Source organism: Pelobates fuscus, chromosome 3 (assembly GCF_036172605.1).
Source record: "Pelobates fuscus isolate aPelFus1 chromosome 3, aPelFus1.pri, whole genome shotgun sequence".
Lineage (NCBI taxonomy): Eukaryota > Metazoa > Chordata > Amphibia > Anura > Pelobatidae > Pelobates > Pelobates fuscus.
The window spans coordinates 350694377-350712494 of record NC_086319.1 but is presented as its reverse complement, the minus strand read 5'-3'; the positions used below and the strand labels follow the sequence as shown (position 1 = coordinate 350712494).

At 39.2% G+C, this 18118-nt stretch overlaps 1 protein-coding gene across 1 annotated transcript in view; it reads left to right on the top strand.

Annotated features, from left to right (window-relative positions):
* The window catches only part of LOC134603309 (dual oxidase 1-like), a 208723-nt gene that overhangs the window by 117065 nt on the left and 73540 nt on the right, over positions 1-18118 (top strand). Inside the window, exons 14-17 of the mRNA XM_063449164.1 lie at positions 2229-2347; positions 5378-5515; positions 7386-7505; positions 13187-13389. Of these exons, the coding sequence (XP_063305234.1) occupies positions 2229-2347; positions 5378-5515; positions 7386-7505; positions 13187-13389 (580 nt within the window). The remainder of the gene's footprint in view (positions 1-2228; positions 2348-5377; positions 5516-7385; positions 7506-13186; positions 13390-18118) is intronic.

The window sequence follows — 18118 nt, the reverse complement described above, 5'->3', positions numbered from 1 at the left end:
CAATTCTGAAAAAGCCCAACCTAATTCCCCATCCAACTACATGCCTTTTGTCTCCAAGATCCTTGAGAGAGTTGTGCATGCAAGATTGACAGACTTCCTCAAATCCAACTTTCTGCTTGACCCGCTTCAATTTGGATTCCAAGCTCGTCACTCTGTTGAAACAGCTGTGATCAAAGTATCTAATGATCTTATCTCTGCAAAATCCCATGGCCACTATTCTATCCTAATTCTCCTAGACCTTTCTGCTGCTTTTCACACTGTTGATCATCAACAGCTTCTGCTCATCCTCCATAATCTCAGTCTATGAGATGCCACTCTCCTGGTGCTCTTCCTACCTCTCCCAGCGTTCACTCAGTGTTTCTTTCTCTGGGTCTGCCTCTTCTCCCCAACCCCCCTCTGTTGGTGTTCCCCAAGGGTCTATCCTTGGCCCCCTATTGTTCTAAATCTACATTGCCTCCCTTGGTAAACTCATCAGCTCCTTTGGCTTCCAGTAACATTTCTATGTGGATGACACGCAAATGTATCTGTCCTCCCCTGATTTCTCACCACCCCTCTTGACTCGTGTCTCTGTCTGCCTCTCTGCTATTTCCAACTGGATGGCTGCTCATTTCCTTAAACTGAACCTGTCCAAAACAGAACTTCTGGTCTTTCCTCCCTCAAGTGTTGCTACTCTTTTGTCTGTTTTCCTACAAGTCAATGGCACTACCATCCACTCTACCTCTAAGGTTTGCTACCTAGGTGTTCTTTTTGACTCACATCTCTACTGTAATCCGCTTCTCAGTGATCTTACTTGTTTTCAACTTGCCCCATTAAAATCTAGAATGAATGCGGCTGCAAGGCTCATCTTCCTGTCCGCCCACACCTCCCACCTTTGTCAGGCCCTCCATTGGCTTGCCGTAAGATATAGGACTCAATTTAAGATCCTGATACTTGCTTACTTGCATCTCTACACAATGCTGCTTGGACCTACTTATCCTCACTTATATACAAATATGTCCCATCTAGGCCCCTATGCTCTGCCAGAGACCTACGTCTAACCTCTGTTCGCACTCCTACCTCTGATGCTCATCTTAAATACTTCTCTAGGGCTGCTATTTTCCTATGGAACACACTTCCCATCTCTGTTAGACTTTCACCCAATCTCCACTCCTTCAAAACATCTTTGAAAACGTACATCTTTAGGAAAGCATATTAAACTGTGAACAGCTTTCTCTCCCAGCACCCCGATTCCTCTCCTGAAACTATAATCAAAACAAAACACTAAGCCCTCAAGGAACACTATCCTATCAACCTACTTTTTTTACCCTTACCTTTTGTGTCACATTACCCCACTCCCTCTAGCATGTAAGCTCATTGAGCATGGCCCTCAATCCCTCTGTTCCTGTGTGTCCAACTCATCTGGTTACAAATACTTGCCTGTTAGTCCACCCATTGTACAGCGCTATGGAACTTGTTAGCACTTTATAAATAATAATAATAGAATTGGGTCGGTTTCATCATTAATGAGAATTCCTTACCCAGACTCATGGGGTGAAGTTGTATTTTCCCTGCTGTGTTTTAGATGGATCCGGTGTAGTACAGACAGAACGATTTTTCACAAAATAGTTCTTCTGCAGGTTGTATACAGGTACAGGATTCAAGCCCAGTGCACCCATACACTCTGAATGATCTGTCCTACTGTAATGGATGAGCTTTTCCTGCTTGCTTTAATCAAGACTGTGGTTAGATTTAGCTCACTTAGTTACAAGGCTAGTTCATAGACTAGTTTGCTAGTTGCATAAAGATGGAGTAGATTCCATTTTCGTATATGCTGGCTAGCTTCTGCTATAAACACATACATAGATACATGCATAAATAACTGAAAATTGTGTTAATATATGAGAGGCAATTTGTTACATTAAATGGCCACTGTAAACACCATAACTGCTACAGTTCATTGTAGTTATTATAGTGCAACTAGTCTGTCAGTGTCATCACCATCATTTGTATAAAATCCTTTTCATGCGTTTTAAAGGGACACTATGGGCATGGCTGTTCCTCGTGCTGGAGTGTTGGCTATACCCCCATAATGGCAGTCTGAGTACTGGTGAAGCAACTAAGGATCAATATTGTGATTTATTTAATAACTCTATAAGAGTTTCAGCAGGATGTTTGTTTTGACTTATTGTAATAATTGAACAGATATAGGCACATTGTGATTTAAAAAAAAATAATATGTCTGTGTTTAGGTTATTCACTGCTGATGAAATAGAGAGAATCCGGAATACCTCATTTCATGATGTTATTGTGGCTGTTACCTCCATTGAAGCTGGAGATATCCAGAAAGAGGTGTTTAATTGGCTTTATGGTGAGTGAGATATCATCTGCACTATTTTTTGTATGAATACAGAAAACAGAACATGAATCGAATGGAAAAATATATATTTTTTATTATTATTATTAATTATACTTTATCACAAATCATTAAAAATTACAAAAGTTACAAATACACAGTTAAGAAAAATGATAAGCAGTTAAATATTCTGTGTTCAATTGAGTTACAAACAGTTAATAAATAAATGCACAAAGCAGAACTATGCTATAAATTCAAAACATTGTGATAAAGCAGAATAGAAAAAAATTGAATTCTAAAATGTTTCTTTATTATCATTTATGAAACTTACTTATAAAGCACAGTTGCTTCAAGCAGGGTTCAGTGAAAAATATAGTTGAATGTCATAAAACTGACCAAGGTAAGAGAACAATCTGTTGTAAAATGGTTTAACAGATAGGCGAACAAAGGCACTGGGGTATCCTACATTTTAACCACTACAACAGACTGTAGCGATTTGATGGTTGGCGTAACTCTTTAAGGGCTCCTCACTTCCCTCTACGTACCAGATTGGAGGATGCTCATTCATCATTTAATAAATTGCTAATGTTCAGCTTCCAAAGTCAGATTATAAGGGGCCATAATTAAAGGGTGTATTTCCTGTGTAATATGCCCTATTGGAAACTGTGGAGAAGCCTCCCCACCCCCTATTTGCAGTAAAACCTGGAGAAAAATAAAGAGTTTGACTTACCTGGAATCCATTGATGGGTGAAGGAAGTAATGTAGTGAGGGCCTTGGTGTAAAACATTTTTTTGGACCCCCTTCTAGCACAGAGGTGGCCAAAAGATAGATCCATACCTGTCGTATAACGCACACGATGCAATGGCAGCTGAGGATATACCACTTTCCCATCCTTGCAGGGTTGTATTTTTGAGCAGTTTTTGTATGTTTGAATGTAGTCATGTTTTTGTTTGGAGTACTCGTGTGTGCATGTATGTGGTGTATTTGTATGTACTGAATGCAGTGGTGCGTGGAGTGCAGTGTTTGTATGTAGTGTTTGCTTTTAAATGCATGTGTACTTTTGTGAATGGGTGTTTGCATATATTTTTGCCAGTTTAATACCAGGGTGTGTTTGTAATATATCTGTTTAAATGCAGAGGTGTGTTTGTAGTGTTGGCTTTTAAATGTGGGTAAACACTTGTGTGTAGTATTGGTATTTTAATGAAGGAGTATGTTTTTATATAATTTTGGCTTTTGACTACAGAGGTGCGTTAGTAGATAATGTTTGTGTTTGATTGCAATGATGCATTTGCATGTAGTGTTGACATTTGATGCTGGGATATATGCCCATATACACATACAGTGCCACATTCATACATATTTGCACAGGTACCTAATGACATGCAGTTACGCACACTGACACATTGACACACAAACAGGTGCACACTCTGATGCCAACACACACACTTGCACATAGATACACACTGACACATACATGCTCACACACTGACAAATACATAGGTACACACACTAAAATATTGACACACACTGATGCATACACACATGAACACTCGGACACACACATATAGACATACTGACATACACACACTGACACAGGTACACACTGACACATACTGACACATACTCACTCAGACACTGACACATATATATACAGATACACACACATTATAATTGTTATATTTTCAGCCACCCTCTTGTTAACATACCTCTCAGGTGCATCATATTGTGGCTGAATTCTGCTGGTGACTGAGGCCGATAAGAGTGTGGGGCTGACTGGCTCTTCTAGCATTGTTCTCCCCCCTCCTGTAGTGCTTCCTCATCTCTCCCACTCAGCTCTCACTATGTAGGTGGGAGGAAGTGACTAGCTCTTTCTATCTCCCAGCATTTCTAATTTTACAGGGTCAGGTTATTAAAGGGCCACAGATCATGGCTGGGCTGCTGTCCACCAATAGAAATTGAGTAGCCCTAATAGCAATAGCCAGCGGGTGGCCTTATGTGCATGGAAAACCCAATTGGCCCCCATCCATACTGCTTTACCTGTGGTAGTTCCACCACTGGGTGCAACTAGCCCAAAGCACCCAATTCAAAAAGAATTCAGTATATGCAGTTGACGCCTACCACCATGACCATTTGATGGTCTTCATCACTAAAGTTGTCATTGTGGTTGGAGTATCCATATAACATAATGTACAGATTGCATGAAATGGCTTCAAATACTGACCCCATAACGAACTTATATATAAAATTAAAAAGTCAGCCCTGAATAAGAAGACCCCAAAACTCATCATGGAAAATAATAAACATTTTCTCAAAGGAACACTGCAAATCACTAGAAAAAAAAATACTGTTTAATACATATACTCCTAATAAATACATGCATGCATTTTTCATGTATGCATTCATTGGGGGTGTATCGTACCCCCTTAAGGACATAGCTTCAGAAATAAAGGGAAATAAAGGGAATCATGATGGAAAAAACATGCGTTTTAAATGGGATACTCTTAACACATAAAGTACTTGAGCAAGGTAAGGTGCTTTATGGGTGTGGAGTGGTACTTTTAAATATTAATGTGTAGTCTCCATTTAGTCTGCTTGTTCTATTTTCACAAACGTTTCCCGTAACAGATCTATGGTAGGTGCAGCAGTAGAATGTAAAAATGATGTCTTGCAAAACTCACCCAAGATATCTGATTTGAAAATAATATTCAGGTTATCAATTTATAAATGTCCAAATAATCAATCTTCAAACTCCAATAAGAATACTTCTTGGTAGCTTTGCTATAATAAAGTATATTATAAAGTAAAGAATACAAGGCTTAAATTTGCATTCCTTTTTGTTTCAAATTCTATACTGTAAATACACTGGAATCAAATAAACTTGTTTGGTAAAATAAAGGTTACAAGATGTTTAGAAAATTCTTGTGTTCTGGAGCTAACATGTTTAAACACTTAAAGGGACAATTAGGGTTAAGTTATTATTAAATTGTCATGGTGCCAATAGTGTTCCTTTTGTTGCATCTCCCATCTGCATTGATTCTTTTACAGGTGATCCTTGTCCTCAACCAGAGCAAATATCAGCTGGAAAACTTGCCCCATGCGTTCCACTCACTGTGACAGACTACTTTGCAGGCAGTATCACTGGATACAGCTTGCTCATACTGATTTTATGCTCATTTCCTTTAGGTATGTATGTCTCATTCATTTTGTTTGTGTAAATCTTTTTGAAATGGTAGTTTATGTAGATAGTTTACAAGGTATAGTTTTTTTAAGTAATTAAATTGCTAATGTCTACTTATGTTTTGGCTCTTTCAAGAAGTTCTTTGGAATTTTCCCACGCTGTGTAAAATGACATAGAGCACTGTGATTGGATGGATTTCAAGCCATCCAATCACAGTGCTCTGTGTCATTTTACACAGCGTGGGAAAGTTCTTTGGAATTTTCCCACGCTGTGTAAAATTAAAAAGAGCACTCTGATTGGTGGGCTTGAAATCCATCCAATCACAGTGCTCTGTGTAATTTTACACAGTGTGGGAAAGTTCTGTGGAATTTTCCCACGCTGTGTAAAATTACACAGAGAACTGTGATTGGATGGATTTCAAGCCACCCAATCAGAGTGCTTTGTGTCATTTTACACAGCGTGGGAAAGTTCTTTGGAATTTTCCCACGCTGTGTAAAATGACAAAGTGCACTCTGATTGGCTTAAACCAGCCATTGTATAACAATTGTATAACAATGTTTGGTATTTAGTGAATATTCCCCTATATATTCCCCTGTATAACAATGTTTGGTATTTAGTGAATATTCCCCTATATAACAATGTTTGGAATTTATTGAATATTCCCCTATGTAACAGCAATATATGAGCTAATTAAAAATGAGAAATTTATTAACTAAATGTGTGGATATTATAAAAATGGTTACAATTCATAATCTCCTCCCTGCAAAATGCAGATGGGAAAGGGACTTACATATAAAAATTTACATTAAAGAGTGGAATGCGGCCTTACAATCCGTTTTTTCCTCAGTCCATTGTTTAAACATAATGGAAGCACATTATAAATTGATGAATAAGTGGTATCTGACCCCACCAAATTAGGTAAATTTTCTAATTCTGACACTCAGAAGTGCTGGAGGTGCAGAGTAGAAGGAGCAGATGAGATAAATATATGGTGGAATTGTACCCCGATTAGGAGAGCTTGGGATCGAATTTTACCAGAAATTAATATGCTATTGGGTATCACATATTACTGGACACCTGAAACAATATTGCTACATCTAAAACTACCTCAAATATCAAAAGAGAAGAAATATCTTTTGATCCATGGCTTTTAAAATATCTATAGCCAGAAATTGGAAAAAGACAACACTAGATACTTGGCAGTAAATTAAGGAGGCTATTAGAATCCAATGCAAAATGGAAAGAGGCATTGCCTCACAATTTTGCATTAGTACATATAGATACAAAATTTGGGACAAATGGATTAAGACTCTTGATATGCCTTCTATAGATTGAATCTGTATACCTCCATTGCTTGGTCAGATTCTGCCACAAAGGAATATCCTGACTCGGAATAACGTAAAAAGAAAGACACAAACTTGTTTATTGAAAATAGAAGTGTAAAATATTTGTTTTATGTATATGTGTTGTATGTATTGTTAAATATAATATATGTTAATGATTTATGTATTAATAATATGATGAAACAGTTAAAGGTAGGGACAATGGATAATTGTCGCCTTTGTATTTAAAGTTTTGTATGAAGAAAAATTCTAAAACAAAAATAAATTATTTCTAAGAAAAAAAAAAAAAAATAGTGAAAAGAAGTTTAATTTGGAAGATCCTGCTCTCCTATAGGATTATAAATTAGGTTTCACCAAACTAGGAAGTGATTGATTTCAAGTCTTTTAACTTACTATAGCATTGCTGATTTTATTGTCTTGCACGTGCTACGTGTATCAATAGATAAAGAGAGAGACAGAGAGCGCAGGAGACTAATGAATGAATGTATATTACTTTGTAATTTACTCTCATTACCTGTTCTTTTGAGTACAGTGAGTTATTTCATCGCATGGATTGTCGCTCAACTAAGAAAAAGAGACGTAAAAGAAATGAAGAAGAAGAAGAAGCATGTAGCAAGCATTAAGCAAGTGCTCTCTGCTGATGGAGTGGCAGGTAAACATACAGAAACATATATGTATAAATATACAAATAAATGTATTCGTATGTATGTGTGGGTTTTATTGTGTAATTCCAAAATTCTTAGTTCTCAGATACTACAATACTATATATTTTTTGTATTTGTGCAAATTAACAAATTTGGCTACCCATAAAACTATACCATTACACACACACATACACACACACGGAAATACACACACACACACACACACACACACACACACACGCACGGAAATACCAGGGAAATGTTAGTTTAGTTCAAAACAGGTATTATAGAAACATTCCTGATGTTGATTTTTGATTTTTTTTTAAATATTGTTTTTTTGGAATAAAAAATAAAAATGTCAATAATTCACAGTATAATAATCAACTCTGTCAGCAGGTATCCACTCACAAAAGAATTTAAATCATGCCCAAAAAAGGAAACACCAAACATATGTTGACTATCAACACTATCATTTCATTCACTCCAACTTCCAGTACAATGAATGCTGCACACTCATAAACCAGCACCCCAACATTTAGTATTCAGTATTCATAAACAACACACCAAAGTCAGACCTGAAATGAAAACAACCAAACACAGAACAAAAAAAACACAATATAAACAACCATCTGTGGACCGTTAATGAACCGTTATGATGTTTAATGATTCCACTGTGACATATGGTTTCCTAAGTCTTGGTTGGTTTCCTAAATCTAGGCTAAAATAACCAAACTGATATAAATGATAAAAAATATTGTTTTTCACAACATTTTTGCCTATGGTTTTCAGTTTGTCTTTATCTTTTGAAAATCCATAATTTAGTGTAGAACTGCCGAAAACAACTAGTCACGCATTGAGTTTCACAATATAAGAGCAACAAAAAAATCACATTACAACCAGCCATCCACACATGCATGTAGGTAACTGTTTGCCAGTGTTTCGAGTAATTTCCACATGAATGGTTAATGAAAGATAAAGGAAGACAGCATTGGGAGCTGTGAATGCAAGAGTGAGTTGGGGCTGTGTGCATCACTGCTCATGATAAACCTAAGTGGAATGTGGGCACTTCCCAGTTTGGCATGCATATAGTACATGCCAGGCTGACTAGCAGACCGGCCTTACCCTGAGGCTGCCCATAAACAGTAAGTTTTACAGGTATCAATGTCATAACAAATGTTTTAACATTACACGATGTACTGAACAGCTATTTAGCTGGAAATCGTACCTCAACAAAATTGACATTTGACCTTATTTACCAGCAGCTTTACATTAAATTACTTAGTTACCTTTCTACATTTTACGTAGCTTAATTGGGGATATATAACATCTTACATGTATTAACTATTTTGTATTTTTTTTTATTTTAAATACATTTTTTGCTTAAAGAATAATTCAATGTAAAAATAAGATAAAAAATATTACATTAAAAGCCTGCATAATGAAAAAGCAAATAAAAAGATAACAAAACACAGTTTTACGACAAATAAAAGACATGAGTTATATCATAAGTAACAGTATTGAAATGCATTTCACAATGCATATTATTTAAATGAGGATATTTGCTTACAAGCAGTCCAGCTATTACAAAACATCATTAAAAAACGAACTGCTAACAGCTTGAACAATAGAATGTATGAATAATTTCTAAATTCCTCCTAAAGTCATGAATTATTTTTTTGGTAGTAGTCACAGATGCATTGGGAGTCATCCAAAGACAGATTATTTTCTTTTATTTATGTAAAGTAAAAAAAAGGGGAATAATCGAATGTGTGGAGTCATTGCTAGAAATCACAATATTATCTATTCCTAAAATGGGAATCATTTGGGATTGCATACAATGTTGATTCCAGCTTAAAATAATGTAATTGTTAGCTCTTCCCTCTGGTACTGTACTAAACTGATGCAGTTTGGCATTATGTGCTTCCACATGATCAAAATATACAACTAGATGTAGGCCTCAACTGTATACTATATAGTTGTTCAGGGGGGGGTCATACACACTTTGTGGCTTATAAATAATGGAACGTAAGAGCTTCATACCACTGATCCTGATTCTTGGAATTTTCATCAAGATTGTGTAAGAAATTGCCAATGTACCTGTGACGGGTCCCCTGTGCCCCAACTGAGCACACCCGTCTGAACAGCTTCTTCCCGCCGCCAAACCACAGATGTCAGCCCATTCACAAAGATCCAGTCAGATAACACCTTTCCCCCAAGAACAGCAGACACACGCAGCTTGAGGGTAGAACAGGAACTAATTTTTATTAGACACTTAGTAAACACACAAAGATATGGAACAGCAACAAATCAAACTGGGCCTAAACAAACAGCAAATCACACTAAGCCCATTAATAACCAATAGGACATACCATCTCAGAACACCTACTTTGCATACACAGGAAAACATTATGCATTAGGTAAAGGGATTAACACACAGTCAACAATAGCTGACTCAGCTCTCTCATTCACAAAGGGGAAAGTTCCAACCCCCACCCACTTGGACACACAGTCTCTGGTTCCGCGCCATCTTGTCTCTCCATGTTGTGGCTAGGTCTAAGTCTGTGCGGTCTAAATAGCCGCTCCCCACCAGAGCCCACACAAATAAAGGAGCCCTTGATACCCAAGTGACGGCGTACCAGCATTCCGTCACAGTACCCTTGGACTTCACCTTGTGCAGCAGAAATTCTAATGTAGGAAACTGTGAAATTCAGGTTTGATTGGTAAGAAAATGGGTCAGAATGGCAGTAACTGAGAAGATCCTTCTCTGTATGATATTTGTTTTAAGTATCTTAACTATTGTAAATACTCCCTCTTTGTGATTAGGTGATTTACTGTATCTACTGTATAGTTATGGTCCTATCCCGCAGAATAGGAATTATAAAATATGACTTAGTAGTTTTCATGTGGTTTAGAATGTATTAATAGAACATTTAAACTATGATTTTGAAAAAAAAAAATTCCATCCTGGGTACATTTATGGATTATGTGTTTAGACAGATTATATTTAACATTGTCGGGGGGGCGGGGCCGGGCCGCCAAGCCGAGCGGTCGCAGGGAAGAACAGCTCCTGCACAATCAGCCCCATATACGCCATAATCTGCAATTTTATTAAGCATCCAGCGACCAACAACCCTGACCCGCAACGTATGCGGGCTACCGGAGCCGGGGAGAGGCTCGCTCTTGAAGTTCCAGTCCCCCGGAGGTGGGATCCCTGCAATACCCAGCGGGACCCGACCTGGCGGTGAGCGAGGCGGACGGCCGCCGCTTCGCTATCCCGCCCAAAGGAGCCGAACATGCAAGTGGTACATCGGCTGGCCCGGTCCTGTTCCCCCCCCCACCGGACCGGGGGGGTGATCCCGGTCCATGTCCCACGACAAACTCGGAGACATTGCTCGACCACCAAGCAGGCCTGAGACCCGCGGTCAAGATGGCGGCGGCCACATGTACGGAGACAGAACCGCAGACCCCGCGGCAGACAGCAGACAGGTCCTGGCATGGAGCACAAGGCTGCCAACATATGGTGACCTACAACATACAGCAGCCCCTAAATCCGGTGACATACAGAAAACGTCGCTCTACTCCCGTGGACGGAGCTACCCGTGGGACCGCACGCCCTTCTTCTGGGCTGGGCGCTCACCGAGAGGAATTCCTCTACAGCCTGCCATACTCCCTGGGAAAAGACCGCGATCCGGCGGACCCTGGGGCCCACGATCCTGCTGATGGGATCCATGGCGACAGGGCACGAGCGCCTGCTAAGGCCTCAGGCCGAAGGCCGGTGACCCATGGCAGTGGTACTGCCACAATGCCGGGAAATCTTTACACCAAGCGACTGACACACAACAGCATGCCCGGGGGGAGTTGCAGAAGAACACTGAGAATATCACCGGACACACTGGCTGCCACCAACCGGACTTCCCACTCGCTTACCCGTGTCATGGGCCGCAAACACCTGATACCGTTGACAGGTACATGTCTGTGGACTGCTTCGGTCTGCCCGACTGCCGGGCCACACTAAATTTAGGATTCAGCAGGCGAAACCTGTACACACCAGAGCACGGCAGGCAAACTCCTCTGGGCAACATACAGTAACAGGCGGGACATTTATCATCTAAGTATTTGCCGTGCACACTGTCTTCTGCCTAAATGACTTAACATATGTCTCCTCAATGTGTCCAATCATTCATGAACACCTTTTAGCCAGGACTGAACAGCTGTATCTTAATGTTGTCTATTATCTATTGTTTTCACCAGCGCAACCGATCAGTTAGGCCCATAGCCCACATGCATCCCACTGTTAAATATCATCGTATGTTAACATACCTATGGGCCACTCGAGCTGCCACCTTGAAGGCGAACCAACCTGATACTCTGCCGCTGATAATTGTTTATGCACTAGACCCCAGTCTGGCTGACATAGGCTGATGTTGAACGACATACCATGTTGCCACTCGAGACACCACACTATACACTGTACACTGTATTGACCAGCCGGCCATCTGTTAGCGTTACCAAACAGTATAGCCGCCCTAACACCGCTGACATAGTTGGCATCGCTGCTTTCTTGGCCTGCACGGTTCAGCCTTAACTTACATTACTTAACTTAACACCGCCCCACATGACAATCTCCAATGGAACGCTCTTACTCACGGTATTGCATCCCACTCTAGCTTGTTTAAAACCTGTTTACATTAAGCGAATTACAAAATATAAAAACAAGGCATTACAATCCTGGAAATGTATCTAACTGTATTTTCAATGTTACACCATCAAAGTTATGTACTACCTATGCATTTCCCTCTCTTTATTTTGTATCCCACATATATGCCTTAATAAAAGAAAGATTTACAAAATATTTAACATTGTCCCATTGGCTGAATTCCTTCTCCTTAAAGTGGCTCTGTTACCAAAAATAAACTTTATCTAATTCTATTTAGCTACCTGTGTCTGAATCTGATTATATTTTATAGAGTGCTCTAGTTTCCACAAAGTACAAAAGGAAATGTATTTTTCTTTATGTATAGCAATCAATTTGACAAACCTTAGCATTGAGTGGGCTTCAAGCTGCCAATCAAAATTACCACAATCCATTGTGTGTGATGTTTTTTGATGTTTTATAGTTTTTCTTTCAGACACATGCATTGCAGTATGCAACATGCCTTGTCATTGCATACCTCCCAAGTGTTCCTATGTATGAAGGGCAGTTCCGTTTTTGGGTCCAAATTCCTTTGGCCTTCTTTTCGATCCTACTGCCCTTCTTCTTTTTTTTTTTAGTTCTATATATTTGGTGTGTCTCAGTGTATAACATAGCTCCACAGTAATAATACTCCCAGTAAACTACACAAAATGTGTTTTGAATTCAGTATGTAGAAATGAGATGCATTGTTCTTGCTCTAAATTACATGGAAAAGCCACATTGCAATATTTAAGAAAGAAAATGCAGATTTGAAAAAAAATATGCTCTAGTCACAGTTTGGCTATTTTATTTTAAATTATGTTTTCAATTGTCAACAATTGTGTGTTTAGTCTACAAATCCCCTTAGCTTGTGATTTTACCTAGCATTTAATTGTTAAAATGTCCATCTTCACTATGAACAGCAAAGCATATCTGTAAAACGTTATTACATCAAAAGCAATCTATTCGATTAACATTTGTTTTTTTCATTAAATGACTAAATAATTTTTTTGACAGCTCAAGAATGGCAAGGACCAAAAGGCGAAACATTTCCCGTTTTCATCGAAACCAATCAAGATCAAATAATTAAAGTCTTTGACAGTAGAGCCAATATGATCCGTATAATACCTTTGCAGAGCTACAAAAATGTTCCTGTTATTCAGTCTAATAACCGTGGGTGCAAAACATTGCTGATTAAAGTTCCCAAGGAATATGATTTAGTGAGTATTTTATCGATGGACTCTATTAGCAGGCAAATGTGTATTATGTAAGCCATTTGTAGACAATTAAGATATATGAAATGGATTGCACTACAAATAGATTGGATGATATGGTCACTAATTGTTGATTAGTAGATAGAAGGTTTTGTAGAGGGAGATTCCATGATGCATTTGCACGTGTAAATAATACACATTCTGCTCATTAAAAGAGTGTAATTGGTTCATTCTAACAAAACCACACATGCACACATCATTTGTATATATCTCGTGTTACCCGTATATAGATATTAAAGCGTCACTGTTACCCTCCCCTCTGAAAAATTAGTATTTCATAACAATATAATCTTTATGAAATACGAATTTTGACTTTGTTGGAATTTCACTAAAATTCCAACCCAGTCAAGAGAAACACTGAGACAAAGTACAGCCCACTATGTATATTTCCTCTGCATGATACTTCTAGACACTGGTAGCAGCTACGGCCGTCTATAAGTGTCAATCCCCTCAGCTGTTATCTGTGACAGCTGCAGGAAATTTGCTCTTTCTATGGAGGATCCTGCGGTCTTGCAGGATCTTTCATTAACCTCAATGCTGTACACTGCTGTACATAGCAGTCACAACACTTAAGTGGTCCTGCTGGAGGAAGGTGGTGACACCCGCAAGGGACAGGATCAAGTAAGTAGAACTCACTTTTACTTGCCACCATTGCAATATTACCAAGAGGGGTCTTTGCAAATTCTGAAATGTCCCCAGATGAAAGTAATAACTTGCCTAACCATTTCACAATGAGGATGTGTGGCAGAGATTACTCAAATGTACTGACAACCTCCATCTCACTCCTGAGTGGCAGCCCTGGGAGAAAGTTATGTCAGATCATTCCTTCCAGTACTCTAAGGATGCAATGCCAGAGTGAAATGATAACCTTCTGAACACCACCCTGTGGCAAACCTAGCCACTTGTAGGATACTGGACTATCTGTATCAAAAGGTTGTCTGTAATAATCGCTGTAATATATGTGCAACCTTGGTTTATATTGTTATCTGCATAGAATTCGTATGCTTGCAGCCAAAAGCCGCTAGCATTCATGTATTTCGTTTCACGAACAGCGACTTTACTGGCTGTTCGTGAATCGAATGAGCTACCCCCTAAGATCCCACACATAGAGGGATGTGTGGCGCTCATTAACCGATTGCAACATTGTTGCAATCGGTAATTAAAGACTTTCCTAGGTGGCCATCGTTCGGCTACCGACCACGCGGCGGTCGGCCATCTTGGATCCTTTGTCTCACCAGCGGTGTTTGGTCGTTGAGCGCATGGAACTGAAAATGGCTACTCGACGGCGCGAACAACGCTGGACTTCCAGGCCGTTCGGGAGCTCTGGTCTTTCCCTATTGTGGTTCCCCATCGGTGTTCGGTACTTTTAGGCGAACTCAATGGCAAAGTATATTTCGTGCAGCGTTCGGTTGTTTTAGCTGGGATCTGAACGTATTCCCACGAAATGTGCACTCAGATCCCAGCTATCTACCGAACGTCCGTTCGTGTAAATAACGTGAATATTGTTAAAGTTATGGATTTAAATGTAAAACGCCGGTTCTGCTGCACGGAGGAATAATCCACTTAACGGTATATTCCAGTGGGAGTATCCCTCTCGCCCAACAGTGCCTGATGGGAGAAATGCTCAGAATGTTAAGTACCCCATGTAGTCCCCTACTGTATTACCCCTGCTATGTCAGTAGGGAAACCCCTTGCATGGGGACTTGCATAAATACTGGAGCTGTGAATAAAAACGTCAGTTGACTCCCAGAACTGTGTTTCATCCGGTTACTGGGGGATTTGTGATATTGCCTTACTTTTCAGCGCTTGACTGTGGATTACCTTCTATACCAGTGGAGATCATGGTATTTAATATTGCAGCTCCACTACACACCCCACCCCACCGAGTCTAGCCTTCTCCCCACAATGGAAGACCCCCTCCTACCCAAAAGGTAGACAAAAGGTAAGGTGGTTAAAAAATGCATACATTTTATAATTTATTAGGGAACAGTGTGCATCTGGCAGTGTATGTCTTACAGTGTATGTTTGCAAAAAAGAGAGTGGAAGCCTGATATAAACTAAATCATTAGGACGGTGAAGGGGTTAATCCTGGTTGAGGAATATAAGTATAGAAGGAGAGGAACACTGTCCTATACCAGAATAATTAAAGCGTAACTTTTAATGTTAAACAAAATAAATAGAAAGAATAATAGTTAAAAATAAAAGTAAACCTAATTAATAATAAGGGAAAAGAAGAGAGGATATAAAGGATTAAAAAGAATATTAAACCAATAGACACAATGTCCTTGGACAGAATGTCTATGTGAACAGCCCTAAATAAAGATATTTATCTTAGCTTTCTAGGAAATCTAAAGTCTCATATGACAGTAAGGTCTATAAAGGCTATTAAACGTATCTAATAAATGTTGCTATAAAGTGTATAGCTTTTGTAGCAACATGAAGAGCACGGATTTATTAGCAACAGTAACGTTAATGCCAAGGAGAGTAAGTTCAACAGTAAATATATGTTGCCTAAACAGTTGTTTGTCAGGACTGTATATACTGTGAAAATGTGATCAGACTTTACAAAGGAGATTTATGTTTCTCAGTCTGCTTTCTAACTCCACGCATTTACTGAATTGTAACAAATGCTGGAGTTGGTGAAAGTCTGTTAGTGCTAGTTGGCGTTATAAAATAGAATTGCCGAGTAGATCTATTAGATGGAAATAACTTGAATCCGTGCCTTCGAGGTCACCTCGCTGTATTAACAGCTATGAAGCTGACTTTCTAACAGAAAAGTACTATCTCGTGCTGGTATTAAAAAAAAAATTATATAATTGTAACATCCTAATAAATATATTTAACTGTGCCTTCAGGGGCAACTGACCAGAGATAATAACTGCTCAACTAGATTCACTAACTCAGAACTACCTACAAGACACAACACTGCACTTCATCAACTGAACGGCAAGTGTTTGTTTGCAGTGTGTAACTGCGCTATATTAGCCCCCGCCGTAATTTTAGACACAGAAAAATGAATCTGATGCTCAAAGCTACCCAGAATATTACATAGTTAAAGAATATCCCAATTTAATATAAATCAAAGTTTAAAGGAGATTAGAAAGATGAATCTGGAGATTAGGACTTCCTGATTTCTCAAGCCCCTATGCGCGTTTCGCCAGTAAGCGTCGGGGCTTGAGAAATCACCAAGCCCTAATCTCCGGATTAACCGTTCTATTTTTTTACAATAGGAGAACTTGATATATTGTCCATAAGTCCTATATACAACATAAAAAAAAAAAATATATATATATATATATATATATATATATATATATATTTGTGTACGGCACATTCCGAGGACGTAAGGAAAACAGGGTTTAAAATAAGTAGTTCCTTAATAGCAAGTCAGTTGAGGTGTGCCGAAACTGACGTAAGGTTAGGCCTGTAAAAGAGGGCCCACCTAGGAAAATGATAAAAATTGAGGGTGCGGTGGGAGGGGCACTTCCGAGATCGTCGAAGACAGGTAAGCAGGGGCTTACTGGGTTTAAATAGGAAAATTAAGTGCCTCCCACAATTACAGGCCAAGCCTTCTATTTGTGTACGGCACATTCCGAGGACGTAAGGAAAACAGGGTTTAAAATAAGTAGTTCCTTAATAGCAAGTCAGTTGAGGTGTGCCGAAACTGACGTAAGGTTAGGCCTGTAAAAGAGGGCAAAAATAATAACCAATTAAACAAAATGCGTTTATTAAGCGGTACATCATTTAGTCATATCACAGAAAGCCATCCTTATCTCTTTCTCTGGATTGGGAATGTATCTGTTGTATGCGGATGATTTCCACCTCCCCATGTTTTTAATTATGTGTGTCGGTACATGATTACCTGAGGCAGCTGTGGCTGCTCCAATGCGAAAAGAATGGCCCGAGAATGACCGTGGGTTTTGTCCCAAACGAAGTAAAAGGGTGCGTATGTAAAGCATGAAAATTTTTGTGGTTAGGGGTTTCCCTAGAATATCTAGAAGTGGGCTATCGGGAGCGGAATTAAGTTGGGCTGCTACTAGCTTATCCAATACGCGAATGGGACACCATTTGGTTGAAGTGGGATAAAAGTTAATTTCCACTGGTGGGCCTGATTGGCTTGTTTTGGTGCGGGTAACGGACAGAGTGTAGTGATCTAGATTTTTAACTAAGTGTTTCTTTTGGAGGCACGAGCTGAAATCAGAAGCTCTCTCTACTGTGAACTCTTTGGGTCTCAAGAAACCGTAAAAGGCTAGATAAGCCGCTGATTTGACAACGAGGTTTGTGATATGTTCGAAAGGGGACGTGTCTATTATATCGGACAATTTCTTAAACAGCTTACTATCTATGGGAAGGCGTTTAGTGGGTATGTGTACTGACAAGTTATGAACGCCTTTGAGGACACTTTTAAGAGGGTAGGAAGATAGGAAAGGAGACTTGTTGGGAAAGGAGGTTAACATGTAGTGTTGGATTCCCGTTAAGTAGAGTTTGATTGTGTTGTAAGATAGATTAAGAGAAAAGTGGCAAAAAGTTGTGAAAGCAACCATGGTTTCAACAGAAAAAACATTTATTACACAGTAATTACGAATGAAACACAAAAACAGTTCATATGCTCTGTAATAGGCTTTCCTCGTGTTGAGGGATAAACCCGCCTGAGCAAGCGTGCCGCTCAGATGTA